General features: G+C 43.8%; 1 protein-coding gene across 1 annotated transcript in view; it reads right to left on the bottom strand.

Moving 5' to 3' along the window:
- The window catches only part of LOC144688041 (dedicator of cytokinesis protein 2-like), a 1,154,257-nt gene that overhangs the window by 822,901 nt on the left and 313,951 nt on the right, over positions 1-17,405 (bottom strand). The window contains exons 19-20 of the mRNA XM_078554696.1: positions 16,624-16,721; positions 3,150-3,239 (exon numbers count right to left, since the gene is read on the bottom strand). Of these exons, the coding sequence (XP_078410822.1) occupies positions 3,150-3,239; positions 16,624-16,721 (188 nt within the window). The remainder of the gene's footprint in view (positions 1-3,149; positions 3,240-16,623; positions 16,722-17,405) is intronic.

Genomic DNA, 17,405 nt, shown 5'->3' with positions numbered 1-17,405 from the left:
CCTTAAAATGGGAAACAAAAGTATCTCCCTAACCGCACTGTGGGTGTACCTACACCACCTGGACTGCAGTGCTCAGGGAGACACCTCACCGCCACCTTCTCAAGGGCGGTTAGAGATGGGCAATAAATGAGAGACTTTCTAGTGATGCCCATATCGCATAAGTGAATAAAAGAAAAATAACATCAATTTTCCTGACTAGGGCAAGAGTTAACCACGGAATGGGGGACCAGAGCCAAGCAGGCCAAAGCCTGCTTATGAATGTCTTCCCTAAAAGACATTCATAAGAACATAAGAAATAGGAACAAGAGTAGACCATTCGGCCCCTCGAGCCATTGAATAAGATCATGGCTGATCTTCTCGTGTTTCGATTTACACACTGTCACCTAACCCCGGTAACCTTTGATTTCCTTGCCTAACAAGGGAAAAACAGCTTTATTTTAATGAGCACACATATTCTTATCAAAAAAAGACTAAAACATTCGAATAAATAGAGTATGAGGGTAGAGTTTCGGACTTGCATGCGATTGACGATTCAGACATGAATCCCATTCTAAATTGCATCCTTCCTGAGAAGTTCTCTTTTTTCGAGTCTCTGCTCAAATTTCTTTTTAATTTATTCTTTCACAGGATGTGGGCGTCGCAGGCTAGGCTAGTATTTATTGCCCATCCCTAATTGTCCTTGAGAAGGTGGTATTGGGCTGCCTTCTTAAACCGCTGCAGTCCATGTGGTGTAGGTACACCCACAGTGCTGTTAGGGAGGGGGTTCCAGGATTTTGACCCAGCGGCAGTGAAGGAACGGCGATATATTTCCAAGTCAGGATGGTGTGTGTGGCTTGGAGGGGAACTTCCAGCTGGTGGTGTTCCCATCTAGCTGCTGCCCTTGTCCTTCTAGGTGATAAAAATCGCAGGTTTGGAAGGTGCTGTTGAAGGAACCTTGGTGAGTTGCTGCAGTGCATCTTGTAAATGGTACACACTGCTGCTACTGTGCATTGGTGGTGAAGGGAGTGACTGTTTAAGGTGGCAGATTGGATGCCAGTCATACTGAAAGATTTGCCCTGGATGGTATTGAGCTTCTTGAGTGTTGTGGGAGCTGCACTCATTCAGCAAGTGGAGAGTATTCCATCACACTCCTGACTTGTGCATTATAGATGGTGCACAGGCTGTGGGGAATCAGGTGAGTTAAGTGATGCAGAATTCCCAGCCTCTGACCTGCTCTTGTAGCCACAGTATTTATATGAGTGATCCAGTTCAATTTCTGGTCTCCTGTCTTCTTCATTGAACCAGAGTTGATCCTCTGGCTCGGTAGTAATAGTAGAGTGGGGGATATGCTGAGTCATGAGGTGACAGATTGTGGTTGAGTACAATTCTGCTGTTGCTGAGGGCCCACAGCACCTCATGGATGCCTAGTTTTGAGTTTTTAAAGCTGTTCGAAATCAATCCCATTTAGCATGGTGTTAGTGCCAAACACAATGGAGGTTATCCTCAATGTAAAGATGGGACTTTGTCTCCACAGGGATTGTGTAGTGGTCACTCCTGTTATGAACAGTTGCATCAGTGACAGGCAGATTGGTGAGGACAAGGTCAAGTTCATTTTTCTCTCTTGTTGGTTCCCTGACCACCTGCCCAAGGCCCAGTCTAGCAGCTTGTCCTTTAGGACTTGGCCAGCACCGGTGCTACCGAGCCACTCTTAGTGATGGACATTGAAGTCCCCCACCCAGAGTACATTCTGTGGCCTTGCCACCATCAGTGCTTCCTCCAAGTGGTGTACAACATGGGGGAAGCACTGATTCATCTGCAGGGCCGGTGGAGGGGGTGTGGGTTGGAGGTGTGGTGGTATTTGATTTCAGCAGGGAGTCTCCTTGCCCATGTTTGACTTGATGCCATGAGAATTCATGGGTCCAGAGTCAGTGTTGAGGTTGCCCAGGGCAATACCCTCCTGACTGTATACCACTGTGCTGTCATGCCAGTGGGGCAGGAAATATGTCTGGATGGTAATGGTGGCATCTGGGAAATTGTCTGTAAGATACATCAATCAGTGAGTATGACCTTTTCAGGCTGTTGCTTGACTAACCTATGGGACAGCTGTTCCAGTTTTGGGATAAACCCCCCCAGACATTAGCAAGGTCAACAGTCATTTCTAGTTTCCACATCATCTGTCCAGTTTCATTACTTTTAGGCTTTATAGTGATTTGGTACAACTGAGTGGCTTACTATGCCATTTAAGAGTAACTACATTGCTGTGGGTCTGGAGTCACATGTAGGCCAGACCAGGTGAGGACGGTAGACTTCCCTCCCTAAAGGACATTAGTGAACCAGATGGGTTTTTTACGACAATGGTTTCATCGTTAGACTTTTAATTCCAGATATTTATTGAAATCAAAATCCATCATCTGCTGTGGTGGGATTCAAACCTGGGTCCCTGGGAGTATTAACCTGGGTCTCTGGAACACTAGACAAGTGACAATACCACCGCACCACCGCATCCCCCACCACCACCCCTCCCCACCACCACCCCCGCCCCCCGCAGCCCTAAAAATGCAAATGCAATCAGGCAGCATGTTTGTAAAAAAAAAAAAAATTTTGCTTTCAAACATATTCCTTGGTATATTTAAGAGTGACAGCGTGGTGCCATTGCACCAACTGAAAATGGGTTTCTCACAAAAAAACCATTTCTCATCTGCCCCTGTGAGTAACATGGTTTTGACTTTTGAAAAAATATACTGTGCTATTTGCAAGTTACTTTGAGGTCAATCATCAGTTGTTAGAGTTCGTTCAACCAAAAGAAGCAGCTTAATTTAAGGAACCTCCTCAAACACCCGATAATGGTGTAGTCAGCGGCATCTCCCAGTGATGCTTAATTCACCCTGCGGGACAGTTATGTGGCTGGGACCCCCTTCTAGTGCAATTTATATATATATAATTGGTGCTAGCGACTAAGAAAGCTGGACTTGCAGCAATCGTAGTTTGCATTTAAAATTCTGCAATCTTTGACGCGGATTGCGCCAATTTTGCATGAATTGCGCCGAGGAAACAATGCAGCCGAATGGAAACTTTACACCGTGAGTGCCAGTCACTGCTTGACATTCCATAATGCCACCTCGTTCTTTTGACAGACAATACAGATGGACAATAAACAATTGAGGTCTTACCAGGGCATCAAATACCAGCTTATCGTACGTGTTGTTATTTGAAAACTCCATCATGATACTAAAGAGAGCATCTAGCGTATCCTGGAGGAACTGCAGACAAATAAAAGAGAGACATGGGGTTAGAGGCAAGCTTCTGAGCATTCCTTGTGAACTGATTGATTTGATTTGCAGGATTTTGAAGAATTTTCACTTGCTTTACTGACCAAAGCATGAGAATGCCAGATACGTTCACGTTTCATAGACCTTATAGAAGCAGGCACAAAACCAAACACTATCACTTTTATGTTTGAGCAGCAAGGCTTTGGAATACCAGAGGAGTCCATGGTGGGTGGTAGGGATTTTGGGGGGATGGCGTGGAATCAAAGTTGAGTGGAATTTCTACTAATCCCATTTTTGGTAAAAGAAAGGACAGATTGGATCTCTGGACCCAAAGGACACAACCTCTGGACATCCTAAAGCCCTTCACAGCCAATGGGACACTTTCGAAATCCAATCACTGTTGTAACACAGGAAACATAGCAACTAATTTGAGGTTCTACAAACAAGTAACATGATAACAACCAGATAACCTGTTCTTTGTTTCGTGATGTTGGTTGGGGGATCTTCTTGGAATAGCGTCAAGGGATCTTTTACATTCTTCCTGAGATATCTCTCCTGAAAGTGGGCATCTCCAACAGTGCAGCACTCACTCAGCATTGCCCTGGAGGGTCTGCCTAGACCACTTGCTCAACGCCATGGAGTAGGAAATGAAGCCACAACTTCCTGACTCAGAGGCGAGGGCACTACTGTCCGAGCCACATCTGACACCTTGGAATACAATCCTAATCCAATGAAAAATCCCACAATTAAAATCTAACTGTTTTGTGCTACTTCCAGTGCAATTGAGCTGTCATCTCGACACGCACTTCTCCAATTTTGCTGACTCATCTTTCCTCGGTTTTGGTGAACAATTGCTATATATGATTGACTGACAGCCAAAGCCAACATGTGAACATATCCAGTTCACTTTCTACTATCCTGGCAGGATGCAATATCAATGGAGTTGTTGGCTTTAAACGTGTAAGTGGCCCTTCCATAACCCAGGCAACCTTGGACACCAAGATCACACTACTTTAAAGGTGCTACATAAATGCAAGCTGCTGTTGTTGTTTAGTAATGCATTAATGTAAATAAGGAAATGCACCCAAGAGCCGTAGAAGATGTTGCTGAGGTCAATATTGTAAAGGAGCTGGATAAGCACAAATACATAGAATCACAGAGTGGTCACATAACAGTAGGAGGCCATTCGGCCCACTGCATGAGCAGCTCACCCTGTCCCAAGCTTCCATCTTTTCCAAGCAGCTCTGCAAATTATTTCTCTTCAGATAATGATCCAATTCCCTTTCGAAAGCCATGATGGAACCTGCCTCCAGCACACTCCCAGACAGTGCATTGTAGATCCTAACCACTCGCTGCATGAAAAGGTTTTTCCTAATGTCACCGTTCTTGTTTGTGCTTCGAGGTGAACATAACCATGTTCATCATCATCTGAGAGATTCTCCCAGGACTCAAAGTCGATATGAAAACTCCTAAGTGAAGCCCTCAGAGTGTACAGAGGTTTGCCATTATTTCTTTTGCCAGTCACTTTAAATCACTGTCCTCTGGTTCTCAATCCTTCCACCAACGGGAACAGTTTCTCCCTATCTACTCTTTCCAGGACCCTCATGATTTCGAACACCAGTCAGTAACGCAGGGTGCAGACACGGAAAGGAAACATAGATCGATACTTTTTAAAAAAAATTATTCATTCACAGGATGTGGCAAGCATTTATTGCCCATCCCTAACTGTACTTGAGAAGGTGATGGTGAACTACCTTCTTGAACTGCTACAGTCCATGTGGTATAGGTACACCCACTGTGCTGTTAGGGAAGGAGTTCCAGGATTTTGACCCAGCCACAGTGAAGGAACGGCGATATATTTCCAAGTCAGGATGGTGGGTGACTTGGAGGGGAACTTCCAGGTGGTGGTGTTCCCATCTATCTGCTGCCCTTGTCCTTCTAGATAGTAGTGCAGCCACAGTATTTATATGGCTGGTCCATTTCTGGTTCTGGTCAGTGGTAACCTCCAGGATGTTGATAGTGTGGGATTCAGTAATGGTAATGCCATTGAGTGCCAAGGGGAGATGGTTAGATTGTCTCTTGTTGGAGATGGTCACATGAACTTTACTTGCCATTTATCAGCCCCTGCCTGAATGTTGTCTGAATGTTGTAAAGGAGCTGGATTAACATGAATAAGGAATACAGTTCTTAGAATGGGATGTTGACAGAGAAAGATTAAAACGGGACAATGTAAGGGTGTTGGATTCTCACCGGTAAGGTTACAGTCATTAACACAGGAGTTTGATTGGAAAGGGTCACTAATCCTGAGAGCATGAAGAAGCAGCATTAATGTCATTGGAGATAAAGTAACTCAGGGCCGGAAGGAGTTACTCAACTGAACAGTGCGTGGAAGGCATTGGATGCAATGAGACACCGAGTGTGGCAATGCGACAGGGCTGAACCAACATCAGCCATCAACACAAGGTGCTGGGTAGGATGAGTTACTGACCCTGACAGTGAGGGAACTGGATGAGTTACTGACCCTGACAGTGAGGGAACTGGGTGGGTAGAGATACAGCCATTACCACAGGACCCTTGGCCAGGAGGAGTTACTGAGTCTGACAGCGTGAGGGAGCTGAATTACTGGAAGGTGTTGTATGCAATGAGTTATTGAACCTGGCAGTGTGATGGTGCTGAATTAATGCATACACTGTTGAAATGACAGGATTCAAGAGGCAACTCAGTCTAACAATAGCATCTCTTACATTAATTCAATGGCCTCACTTGAATCCTTATTTTATTTGACATTTTTATTGAGTTGTATCATCAATCATGCATGATGGGATAATTATTCTGCATATTTGATTGCCATTTGTTTTCTACATGTGGGTTAGAGGCAGCTGTAACCTCCATTTCACCTGTGCTGTCTCTTGCATGGGAAACACTCGCTGTAAACTCAGTCCCACATCAGCCCTAGTCTCAATACAAGGAATAGTGTAAACTCACACCCAAATCGGCCTTTCAGTGTAACTACATAAAATGGAGTGTCATTCAATTAATTTTTTTGAATAATTGGTGGTGTGGTTTCCTGTAGCTCCCTGGCTACCAACTGTAATGGAGTTGATATGATGTGATGAATAGTGAGAATGGATTCCCTTACATGTATCTGTCGCTGGGTACTGAGAGTATTAAATTTAGACTTAATACAGTATAGGAACACCATTACCTCCACGTAAAACATCACCCCAACTTGATCCAAATCCTGAAATTCTCTATCTAACACCACTGTACTTTTTAAAAAAATTATTTGTTTTTGGGATGTGGGCATCACTGGCTAGGGCAGCATTTACTGCCTATCCCATTGAGGGCATTTAAGAGTCAACCACATTGGTGTGGGTCTGGAGTGACTTGTAGGATTTCCTTCCCTAAAGGACGTTAGTGAACCAGATGGGTTTTCACAACAATCGACAATGGTTTCATGGTCATCATTAGACTTTTAATTCCAGATTTTTTTAAAATTGAGTTCAAATTCCACCATCTGCTGTGGTGGGATTTGAACCCAGGTCCCCCCACTGCATTGCCCTAGGTCCCTGGATTACCAATCTAGGGGACAATACCACTACACCACCACCTCCCCTTGGACACACAGCAGCAACAACGATTTGCATTTATATGACACCTTTAACATTGTAAAATGTCCACAGTGCTTCTTCACAAGAACATCATCAGAAAACATTTGGCACAGGCCAAACAAAGAGACATTAGGCCTGCTGACCAAAAGACCAAACAGATACAAAAATAGCAAAATCCTTGAAGCTCCTTAAGCCTGGTTGAGATGGCTGGCAGATTCCTTTACACACTGGTGCTTCTAAAATTAATTAGATTGGGGCATTACAGTCTTAAGCTCTATTAAGATTGTATGTCTAATAGCAAAGAGTGGCTTAAAGGATGAGGGAGAAGGTAGATAGTTTCAGGGAGGGAAATTCCAGGGCCTAGGCAGCTAAAGGCACAGCCGCCGACGGTGAAGCAAAGGAAATTGGGGATTTGCGAAAGATTGGAATTGGAAGAGCGCAGAGTTCCTGTAGAGTTGGAGGAGGTTACAGAGATAAGGTAGGGGGAAGAGACCATGGAAGGAGGATGAGAACCTTAAAAGGGAGGTTTTTCTGGATGGGGAGCCAGTGTAGGCCGGCAAGCAGAGGGGTGATGGGTAAAGGAAACTTGGTGCGAGTTAGGATACGGGTGGGGAGAGTTTTAAGCGAACTCAAGGTTATACAGGGTGGTAGCTGGAATCGTAAACACTGCAGCAAATCCAGGAGAATGGCTTCCCCCATTCAAAATAATCTTGTGAAAAATAGATACAAAAATAGAAAAATCCTTGAAGCCCCTTAGGCCTGTGATGGTTGGCAACTTGCCAAATAATGGCAGATTCCTTTACACACTGGTGCTTCTAAAATTAATTAGATTGGGGCATTACAGTCTTAAGCTCTATTAAGATTGTATGTCTAATAGCAACCCAAAGCACGATAGGTTATGGTTTGCAAATGAATCATTTTGGATTATGTTATGTAAGTACTGAATCTTAATTAAACGGATGCGAGTTACAAATTGGACAAAGCATTTCTGAATCCCATTGTTGTTATCCCCTTGGCTGGAATGAAAGAACTTTGGTGCTTCTAATAAAACCAAAAGGCTTATTCTGTGAGGTCCTGGTGAGCGTTTCAGTGCATGAATATCAATATTACTGTCACAAAGCAAACACTCCACTGTTGTGTTTCAATCTTTCAAGTGGATATGTCTTGACTCTTGAGGGACTTCAGTTATGTGGAGAGTCGAGGAACCCTGGACATTTTATCCTTCAAGCAGAGGAAGCGATGGGGCTTTTTGAAGTGTTTGAAAATTATGAAGTGTTTTGATAGTGTAAACAAGGAGAAACTGTTTGCAATCGCGGAACGATTGATAACCGAAGGTTATAGATTTAAGGCAATTGGCAAAGGATCCTGGGAGGATGAGGAGAACATTTTGGCTGCATTGCCTTGTTATGATCTGGAACGCATTGCATGAAATTTTAACTGTTAACTTTCAATATTAACTTTCAAAAGGAATTTGGTTATAAGGGGAAATTTTTGCAGGGCTACTGGGGGAAAGAACAGAGGAGTGGGCCTCCCTGAATAGTTGGGGATAGCACAGATTAGGTGGGCTGAATAGCTCCCTGTGCGCATGATTCTCTGTTTCTATGGTAAGAAGGCAAATTTAAGACTAATGTGAGGAAGTTATAAGTTAAAAAAAAAGTAACAAGCATTTGGATGGACACTGTGTAGAGGTCAAGATGCCTTAAGGCACATTGCACTTCTGCAATGGAGATCCAGGAGATTTTCTACAATAGAGTGAGATTAGATCGAATAAAGATCCAAATCCACAGCAACTTTGTGATCGATCTTGTTAGCGTAACTGAACCCTAACTTCTCTTCACATGAATCCTAAACAGATGAGGGATAATGGTGACTTTGGCTGACAGTATAAAAATGGCAATATTGGATCAGTCACTATTTTACAAGTCTCCCAGTTATCATTTACATTTAAGTCAGAGAGAGAGATGTATAACAGGCAGTTGAACTGATCGACCATTTTACACCGTTGCCAAAAGTCAACATCGAAGCCATGAAGTTTTCTGATGAATTGCAGGGGAGGAGGAGCATACAAAATATTAGGGGGTAATGGTTAGAAGGTCATGCGCCGATCTGCATTTCTCACTCCCCGCGAAGAATCCCAAGTCATGGAACCACCCCCACGACCTCAAATCTAATATGACGATGTACATTACACTTTGTGCTCAAACCCCAGTCAATCCTTGCTGCAGAGTATTGTAACCATATATGTAAAATTATCTCAATTACAAAGATCTGAAATCCCTCGGGCAGGTTGGCAATTACACCGCTCAATGTGGAACTAAGTCATTTTCATGAAAGCCTGGGTATAATCCACAGTGGTGCCAAGTTTTCCCTCTTAAATATAAAGGACTAGGAGACATGCAAAAAGCTGGAGCACTTTATAAAGATGGGTTATTGTCGGCGTTGACTTAGCTTATTTCAACCAGTTGAGTTCCTCCAATTGGCTGCAATTTTAAGACAGTGAAATATGGGCCAAGCTTCCCTTTGCTGAACTGGCATCCGCTGTCCCCAACCGGAATTTTGTTTCTTATTCATTTATGGGATGTCGGCTTCGCTGGCTGGGCCAGAATTTAGTTGCCCTCGAGAAGGTGGTGGTGAGCTGCCTTCTTGAACCGCTGCAGTCCCTGTGGTGTAGATACACCCACAGTGCTGTTAGGGAGGGAGTTCCAGGATTTTGACCCAGTAACGTTGAAGGAACAGCGATATATTTCCAAGTCAGGATGGTGAGTGGCTTGGAGGGGAACTTCCAGGTGGTGGTGTTCCCATCTATCTGCTTCCCTTGTCCTTCTAGATTGTAGTGGTCGTTGGTTTGGAAGGTGCTGTTTAAGGAGCCTTGGTGAGTTGCTACAGAGAATCTTGTGGATAGTACACACTGCTGCCACTGTGCATCGGTAGTGGAGGGAGTGAATGTTTGTGTATGTGGTGCCAATCTAGCGGGCTGCTTTGTCCTGGATTGTGTCAAGCTTCTTCAGTGCTGGTGGAACTGCACTCATCCAGGCAAGTGGATTCCATCACACTCTTGACTTGTGCCTTGTAGATGGAATTCATTGTCACAGAAGGCTGTGGAGGCCAGGTCATTGAGTGTACTTAAGACCAAGATAGATAGATTCTTGATTGGTAAGGGGATCAAAGGTTATGGGGAGAAGGCGGGAGAATGGGGTTGAGAAACTTATCAGCCATGATTGAATGGCGGAGCAGACTCGATGGGCCGAATGGCCTAATTTCTGTTCCTATGTCTTATGATCTTATGGTGGACAGGCTTTGGGGAGTCAGGAGGTGAGTTACTCTCCACAGGATTCCTAGCCTCTGACCTGCTCTTGTGGCCATAGTATTTATATGGCTAGTCCAGTTCAACTTCTGGTCAATGGTAACCCCCCCAGGAGGTTGATAGTCAGGGATTCAGCAATGGTAATGCCATTGAATGTCAAGAGGTGATGGTTAGATTCTCTCTTGTTGAAGATGGTCATTGCCTGGAACTTGTGTGGCATGAATGTTACTTGCCACTTGTCAGCCAAAACCTGAATATTATCCAGGTTTTGTTGCATTTGGACATGGACTGCTTCAGAATCTGAGGAGTCATGACCAAACATTGTGCAATCATCAGCGAACATCTCCACATCTGACCTTATGATAGCAGGAAGGTCAACTGAAGATGGTTGGGCCTAGGACATTACCCTGAGGTGCTTCTGCAGTGATGTCCAGGAACTGAGATGATTGACTTCCAAGAACCACAACCATCTTCCTTTGTGCTAGATATGACTCGAACCAGCGGAGAGTTTTCCCCTTGATTCCCATTGACTCCAGTTTTGCTAGGGCTCCTTGATGCCACACTTGGTCAAATGCTGCCTTGATGTCAAGGAGAGTCACTCTCACCTCAACTCTAGAATTCAACGCTTTTGTCCATGTTTAAATCAAGGCTGTAATGAGGTCACGAGCTGAGTGATCCTGGCAGAACCCAAACTGTGCGTCTGTGAGCAGGTTATTTCTAAATAAGTGCTGCTCGATAGCACTGTTGATGACCCCTTCCATCTCTTTACTGATGATGGAGAGTAGACTGATGTGGGGGTAATTGGCCGGGTCGGATTTATCCTGCCTTTTGCGAACGGGACATACCTGGGCAATTTTCCACATTGTTGGGTGGATGCCAGTGTTGTAGCTGTACTGGAATAGCTTGGCTAGGGGCGTGGCAAGTTCTGGAGCACAAGTCTTCAGTACAATTGCCGGAATATTGTCAGGGCCCGTAGCCTTTGCAGTATCCAGTGCCTTCAGACATTTCTTGATATCTCGTGGATTGAATTTGATTGGCTGAAGGCTGGCATCTGTGATGCTGGGGACCTCTGGAGGAGGCCAAGATGGAACATCTACTCGGCACTTCTGGCTGAAGATTGTTCCAAATGCTTCAGCCTTACCTTTTGCACTGATGTGCTGGGCTCCCCCATCATTGAGGATGTGGATATTTGTGCAGCCTCCTCCTCCAGTGAGTTTTTTAATTGTTGACCATCATTCATGACTGGATGTAGCAGGACTGCAAAGTTTAGATCTGATCTGTTGGTTGTGAGATCACTTAGCTCTGTCTATTGCATGCTGCTTATGTTGTTTGGCATGCAAATAGGCCTGTGTTGTAGCTTGACCAGGTTGACACGTCATTTTTAGGTGTGCCCAGTGCTGCTCCTGGCATGCCCTCCTGCACTCTTCGTCAAATTGCACGTGAGTGAAGATCAGTTGAAGGTCAGCATCAGTTGTCAGGTTCTGCCCCCATTTCCCCAAAATGCAAGCTTGAATAGTCTGCCAACAGATCTAAAAGAGTTGAAGTATAAAGGCAGGTTGCACAGACAAGGCATTTTTCAGTTAGGCATTTTACAACCTTCCAGGCTCAACATTGTGTGCCAAAATTTCAGACTGTGACCTCTGCTCACATTTTGCATCCTTTTTCTTTCCAAGTTTTTAATTTTACTCTCATTTTTTCCCTTGTTTTTGCCTTCAGATGGTAGCTGTTCATCATTCTGCCAATCCCCCCTCCTCTAGACACATCTTTTGCTTCTTTACTCCCATTACCATGCCCTTTGGCCCTGCACCATCAACTCTTTTATCATTTAATCTCTCCTGTCTTCCACTTTATCACAAACATTCCCTTTGTTCCTTTGCCCAGCCTCCCCCCACTTGTACTTGCTCAAAACTTATTACATTTTTTACTATTCTCAATTCTGATGAAAGGTCATTGCCTTGAACCGTTAACTCTGTTTCTCTCTCCACAGACGCTGAGTATTTCCAGCACTGGCAGCTTTTATTTCAGGTTTCCAGCATCCATAGCATTTTACCTTTGTGCAGACTTGGCTTGTGCTCCTTTGAGTGTAGCAGATTAACAGGTAATCTAATTGAGCTGTTTAAGATGATTAAAGGGGTTGATGACGTGGATAGAGAGAAACTATTTTCACTGCTGGGAGGAGTCCAGATCAAACAAAGCCTTAAAATTAGAGATAAAGGCAAAATACTGCGGATGCTGGAAATCTGAAACAAAGACAGAGAATATTGGAAAAACTCAGCAGGTCTAACAGCATTTGTGGAGAGAAAAAAAAACAGAGTTAATGTTTCGAGTCCGTATGACTTCTTCAGAGCTCTGAAGGAGAGTCATACGAGCTCGAAACGTTAACTTTTTTCTCTCCACAGATTCCGTTAGACCTGAGTTCATCCAGCATTTTCTGTTTTTGCTTAAAATTAGAGCCAGGTGCTTATGGGATAATGTCAAGAGGCAATTCTTCACACAAAGAATAGTGGAACTCTGTCCTCACAAAATGCTGCTAAGTTTGGAGATCAATCGAAAATTTCAAAACTGAGAGTGATAGATTTTTGTTAGAGGAAGGGTACTCAGGGTTACAGAACCAGGGTGGATGGATGGAGTTAAGATACGGAAAAGCCATGATCTAACTAATGGCAGAACAGGCTTGAGAAACTCACTGGCCTACTCCCCTGTTCCTGCATTCGTAGATAGCAACCCAAATAATCTTAAATGCTGGAAGGATGCCGGCATTCTCAGAGCTGACCCCAACCGCTTCTTCAGGACAGAAGAGAAGAAATTGAACAATTAAACCTTTGTTGCAGTTGCAGGAGGGAAGCTGTTCAAGAAAACTGTCTGTGGTTCTGGTCTCTGTATTACAAAAAAAGATGCAGAGGCACCACAGAAGGTGGAAATAAAATCTACAACAATGTCAGAACTGAGAGGGTACTACTATCAGGAAAGGTTGAACAGGCTCGGTCTCCTCTCTAGAAAAGAGAAGACTGAAGGGTGACCTAACAGATTACTTTATTATTATGAAAGGATTTAGCATGGTAGATGTAAAGAAAATATTGTCACTTGTGGGGTAATCCAAAACTAAGGGTGATAAACGTAAGATAGTCACAAATAAATTCAACAGGGAATTCAGAAGAAGCGTCTTTCTCAAGAGGGAGGTGAGAATGTGGAACTCGCTACTACACGGAGTAATTGAGGCAAATAGCGTAGATGCAGTTCAGGGAAAACTAGGTAAGTCAACGTGGGAGATAGGAAGAGAGGATATGCTGTTAGGATGAAGTAAGACGGGAGAAGACTTGTGTGTGGAGCTTAAACACTGACACAGAGCAGATGGGCTGGATGGTCCATATCCCGGCTACAAATTCTACATGATTCTACGTGTTTTTGTTTCAGCTGGCATCGGAACACATTGCAGACGACCATGTACTCGCTCAAAACGATTCACCGCATTATCGAGCTTCCAGATAAAGCTCTTGGGACACAGAGCTTGACAGTCAGGGAGAAAGTGGAAAGGGCAAACCGTATCTTTCAATTACTTCCCTCCGCTTTTGTTATTAAAAAAAAAACTGCCTGTTGTTTGATGCCATCTTAGACATTTATCATCACATTAAAAAAAACGGCAGCGTCTCTGACTGGAGAGTGAGAATGGAACACCGTGCTCTTTGTGGGTAATGAACCCATAATGTTCAGCCTCCAAAGAGGCAGCCCACATATCTTCTCTCAGCACTGCTTCCAATAAAATAAAACTGAAGTGAAAGGGCAGGCGTAGCTTTAAAAGAGGGCGCTGTGGGCTCTGCAGTGACGCATCCAGCAGTCATTGGAGGCCAACTGGGTTTACAGCTCATTATCTACAGAGGCTGGAGCTTGAGACGCATTGGTAAGGCTAGACAGAAGGAGATTTATCCAGCATCTAACCTGCGCTCCATTTGACCTGAGAGTGTTTCTCTAGTGCCTTTCTCAACCTCAGGATTTCACAGCCAGTGTAAACTATTTTTGAAATGTTGTAATTTTGGAAACTCAGCAGCTAATTTGTGCCCGGCAAGAGGCTGAAAGCAGCACAAAGATCAGAGCAAGATAATCACTTTTCAGCCATGCTGGTTGAGGGTCAAATGTTGGCAGGGACGCAGCAGAAGAAGTCCCCTGCTCTTCTTCGAAATAATGCCGTGGGATCCTTTACAGTCCCCTGAGAGGTCAGATGTTGGGGGGGGGTGGGGGGATGCACAGTTTAACCATTCATGTGAAAAATGTCTCAGAACTGCACAGGGAGCATCAGCCTAGAGTAATTGTGCCTGGGGTGGGGCCTGAATGCCCAACCTCTGAAACAAAAGACCGATGTGCTACCAACTGAGGCACGGCTCACACCTGGTACAACATGATCAGATCCTCAACAAAAACAGAATTACCTGGAAAAACTCAGCAGGTCTGGCAGCATCGGCGGAGAAGAAAAGAGTTGACGTTTCGAGTCCTCATGACCCTTCAACAGAACTGAGTAATATTAGGAGAGGGGTGAAATATAAACTGGTTTAAGGTGGGGGGGTGGGAGGAGAGAAGTTGGCGGCGGGAGAGAAGTTGACGGGGGGGGTCGTGGTTGTAGGGACAAGCAAGCAGTGATAGGAGCAGATAATCAAAAGATGTCACAGACAAAGGAACAAAGAGGTGTTGAAGGTGGTGATATTATCTAAACGAATGTGCTAATTAAGAATGGATGGCAGGATACTCAAGGTACAGCTCTAGTGGGGGTGGGGTGGAAAGACTAACAGGGCATTAAAGGTATAGATTTAAAAATACTGGAAATAGGTGGGAAAAGAAAAATCTATATAAATTATTGGAAAAAACAAAAGGGAGGGGGAAGAAACGGAAAGGGGGTGGGGATGGAGGAGGGAGTTCAAGATCTGAAGTTGTTGAATTCAATATTCAGTCCGGAAGGCTGTAAAGTGCCTAGTCGGAAGATCAGATCCTCAGTGCACATACTCTTCCCTTACCAAAGTTACATGAGGAAGAACATTTTCACGCGACGAGTGTTTAGGGCCTGGAATGTGCTGCCTGGCAGTGTGGTGGAGGCAGGTTCAACTGTGGCTTTCAAAAGAGAATTGGATAATTGTCGGAAGAGAAAAATTAGCAGGGCTACAGGGAAAAGGCAGGGGAGTGGGACCAGGTGAGTTGCTGTTGTAGACAGCGGGCACAGGCACGACGGGGCCGAATGGCCTCCTTCTGTGCTGTAATCACTTTATGACCCTACGGTTAAAATACACTTGGGATTTAAACTGTCCTCCCTCGCCCCCTACAACGATAAAGGATTCAATGACCTTCCAAATTCCAAATCCACCCTCTTAAAGTTCCTTGACGAAGCACAAAGGCAGATGGTATATATAAAAAAAAACCTAAAACCTGCAGGTGTGCTTTTCCATCATTTTGCTAAACCAGATGATAACCCACACTGCAGATCTTGGCTGAACTGAGCTACAACCGGAGTTACGCAGTGTCACAGTAAATGCCAGTCAGCACTTTTGTGGACATTCACGCTTGATCGATTGCATCACTGTTCTCTCCTCCACACGCAGAGCTGACAAACGTGCCCTTGAATCCGTAACGACTCTTATCAGCTGTAAAATAAATGTTACTTTTCTTTCCATATAGTCTTTAAAATGTCTTGCTGCAATTAGCGGCACTATTACATTAGAAATACGAGCATTTTTAGGAAGGCTATTAGGCCTAGCAAACTTTCTCACTTGATCTTAACCTCACCTTTACCTTCACCATTTCTAGAATCACAGAATCTTAATGCACAAAAGCCCTTTGAGTCTGTGCGTGAGTGGAGGAGAAGGTACGGTGACAAGAGTTTAAAATTTATGTATTGTTTTGAGCAAACATCCTGCACCCTTTATTCACCAAAATAAAGAATGACTTGTTTTTACATTTTATGACCTCAGGACATCCCAAAATGCCTCGCAACCACGAAGTACATTTATCGGGCAGTCACTATTATACTGTAGGAAATGAGGCAGCATTTTGTGCACAGCAAGCTCCCACAAATGGCAATGGGATAATGACCAGATAATCTGTTTTTTTTAATTTATGTTGGTTGAGGTATAAATGTTGGCCAGGATACCGGGGATAACTCCCCTACTCTTCTTTGAAATAGTGCCATACATCCACCTGAGAGAATAGGTGGGGCCTTGCCTTAATACCATATCCAAGAGATGGCACCTCCAACACTCCCTCAGTACTGCACTTGGGCTCAGGTCTCTGGAGTAGGACCTGAACCCAAAGCAGAAAAATTGGGATAACCAATCATAAACAAATGGGGCGAGCAGCTTGACCAGCAGAGCCTGACATGCTGGGACATATATTTTGCCATTTTCCAGCATTTCTCAGCTGAGTGAATACCCATGAAACAACAAACAAACCAATTGCGTTAGTTCCTATGGCTTACTCTCACCTTGACAACTTCCCCTCCATCCACCTTCATCAGCTTTTTCAGATTCTCGTTTAGTGCACTAGTGTTGTAACGCCATTTCAACAAGCCCAAGAGATCCACTGAATGATGAAGAAAGCAGAAAAAAATAAAAATCACAAAATGCAATTTTATGTAGGCTGAGAAATAATTCCACTTGCTCTGAATTCTAGGCCTAATGAAAGAAAACACCATGCGATTATAATCATCTTGGAGATATACCACCCGTCAAACAGAATGCAACATTAAAGGATTTTGTAGTGTATGATTACATTCCATTCAGGGCAAAGGCCTATTTGATGCAATTACGAACTATGTAGATGAGCACCTATATTTATTATTTATAAAAAATGCTCTGGAAGAAAATAGTAAATTAAGCCAAGTCAAAATAATTTGACAATAATATTATGCTTGTGGAATAATATCTTATCCAACATTGGCATTTGGTTGTAATAAAATAACAAGGAAGGTAGAATTTGCAAAATCGTAGTTGAGTAAGGTATAAATATTGTATTATGAACGGAAGTTAGTGACAAGATAGATGAAGTGAGAGAGGTATTTCAGTAGAAGGAATAAAATGACTGATGGAGCCATTGCTAATGGCGGAATAGAGGACGAGCAGTATATGGCCTGTGCAAAGAATGACCTTGATGACCTATAAGATGTATACCCCGGCCCATACTTTCTTAAGAGTCATCCCAGTTCATTCTAAAGGAGAACAGCAATGGAATGCTCTTAAACCACAAGATAGGAGAAATGGAAAGCCG

Source organism: Cetorhinus maximus, chromosome 1 (assembly GCF_964194155.1).
Source record: "Cetorhinus maximus chromosome 1, sCetMax3.hap1.1, whole genome shotgun sequence".
Lineage (NCBI taxonomy): Eukaryota > Metazoa > Chordata > Chondrichthyes > Lamniformes > Cetorhinidae > Cetorhinus > Cetorhinus maximus.
The sequence above is the reverse complement of the archived record's forward strand: the minus strand, read 5'-3'. Positions and strand labels throughout refer to the sequence as shown.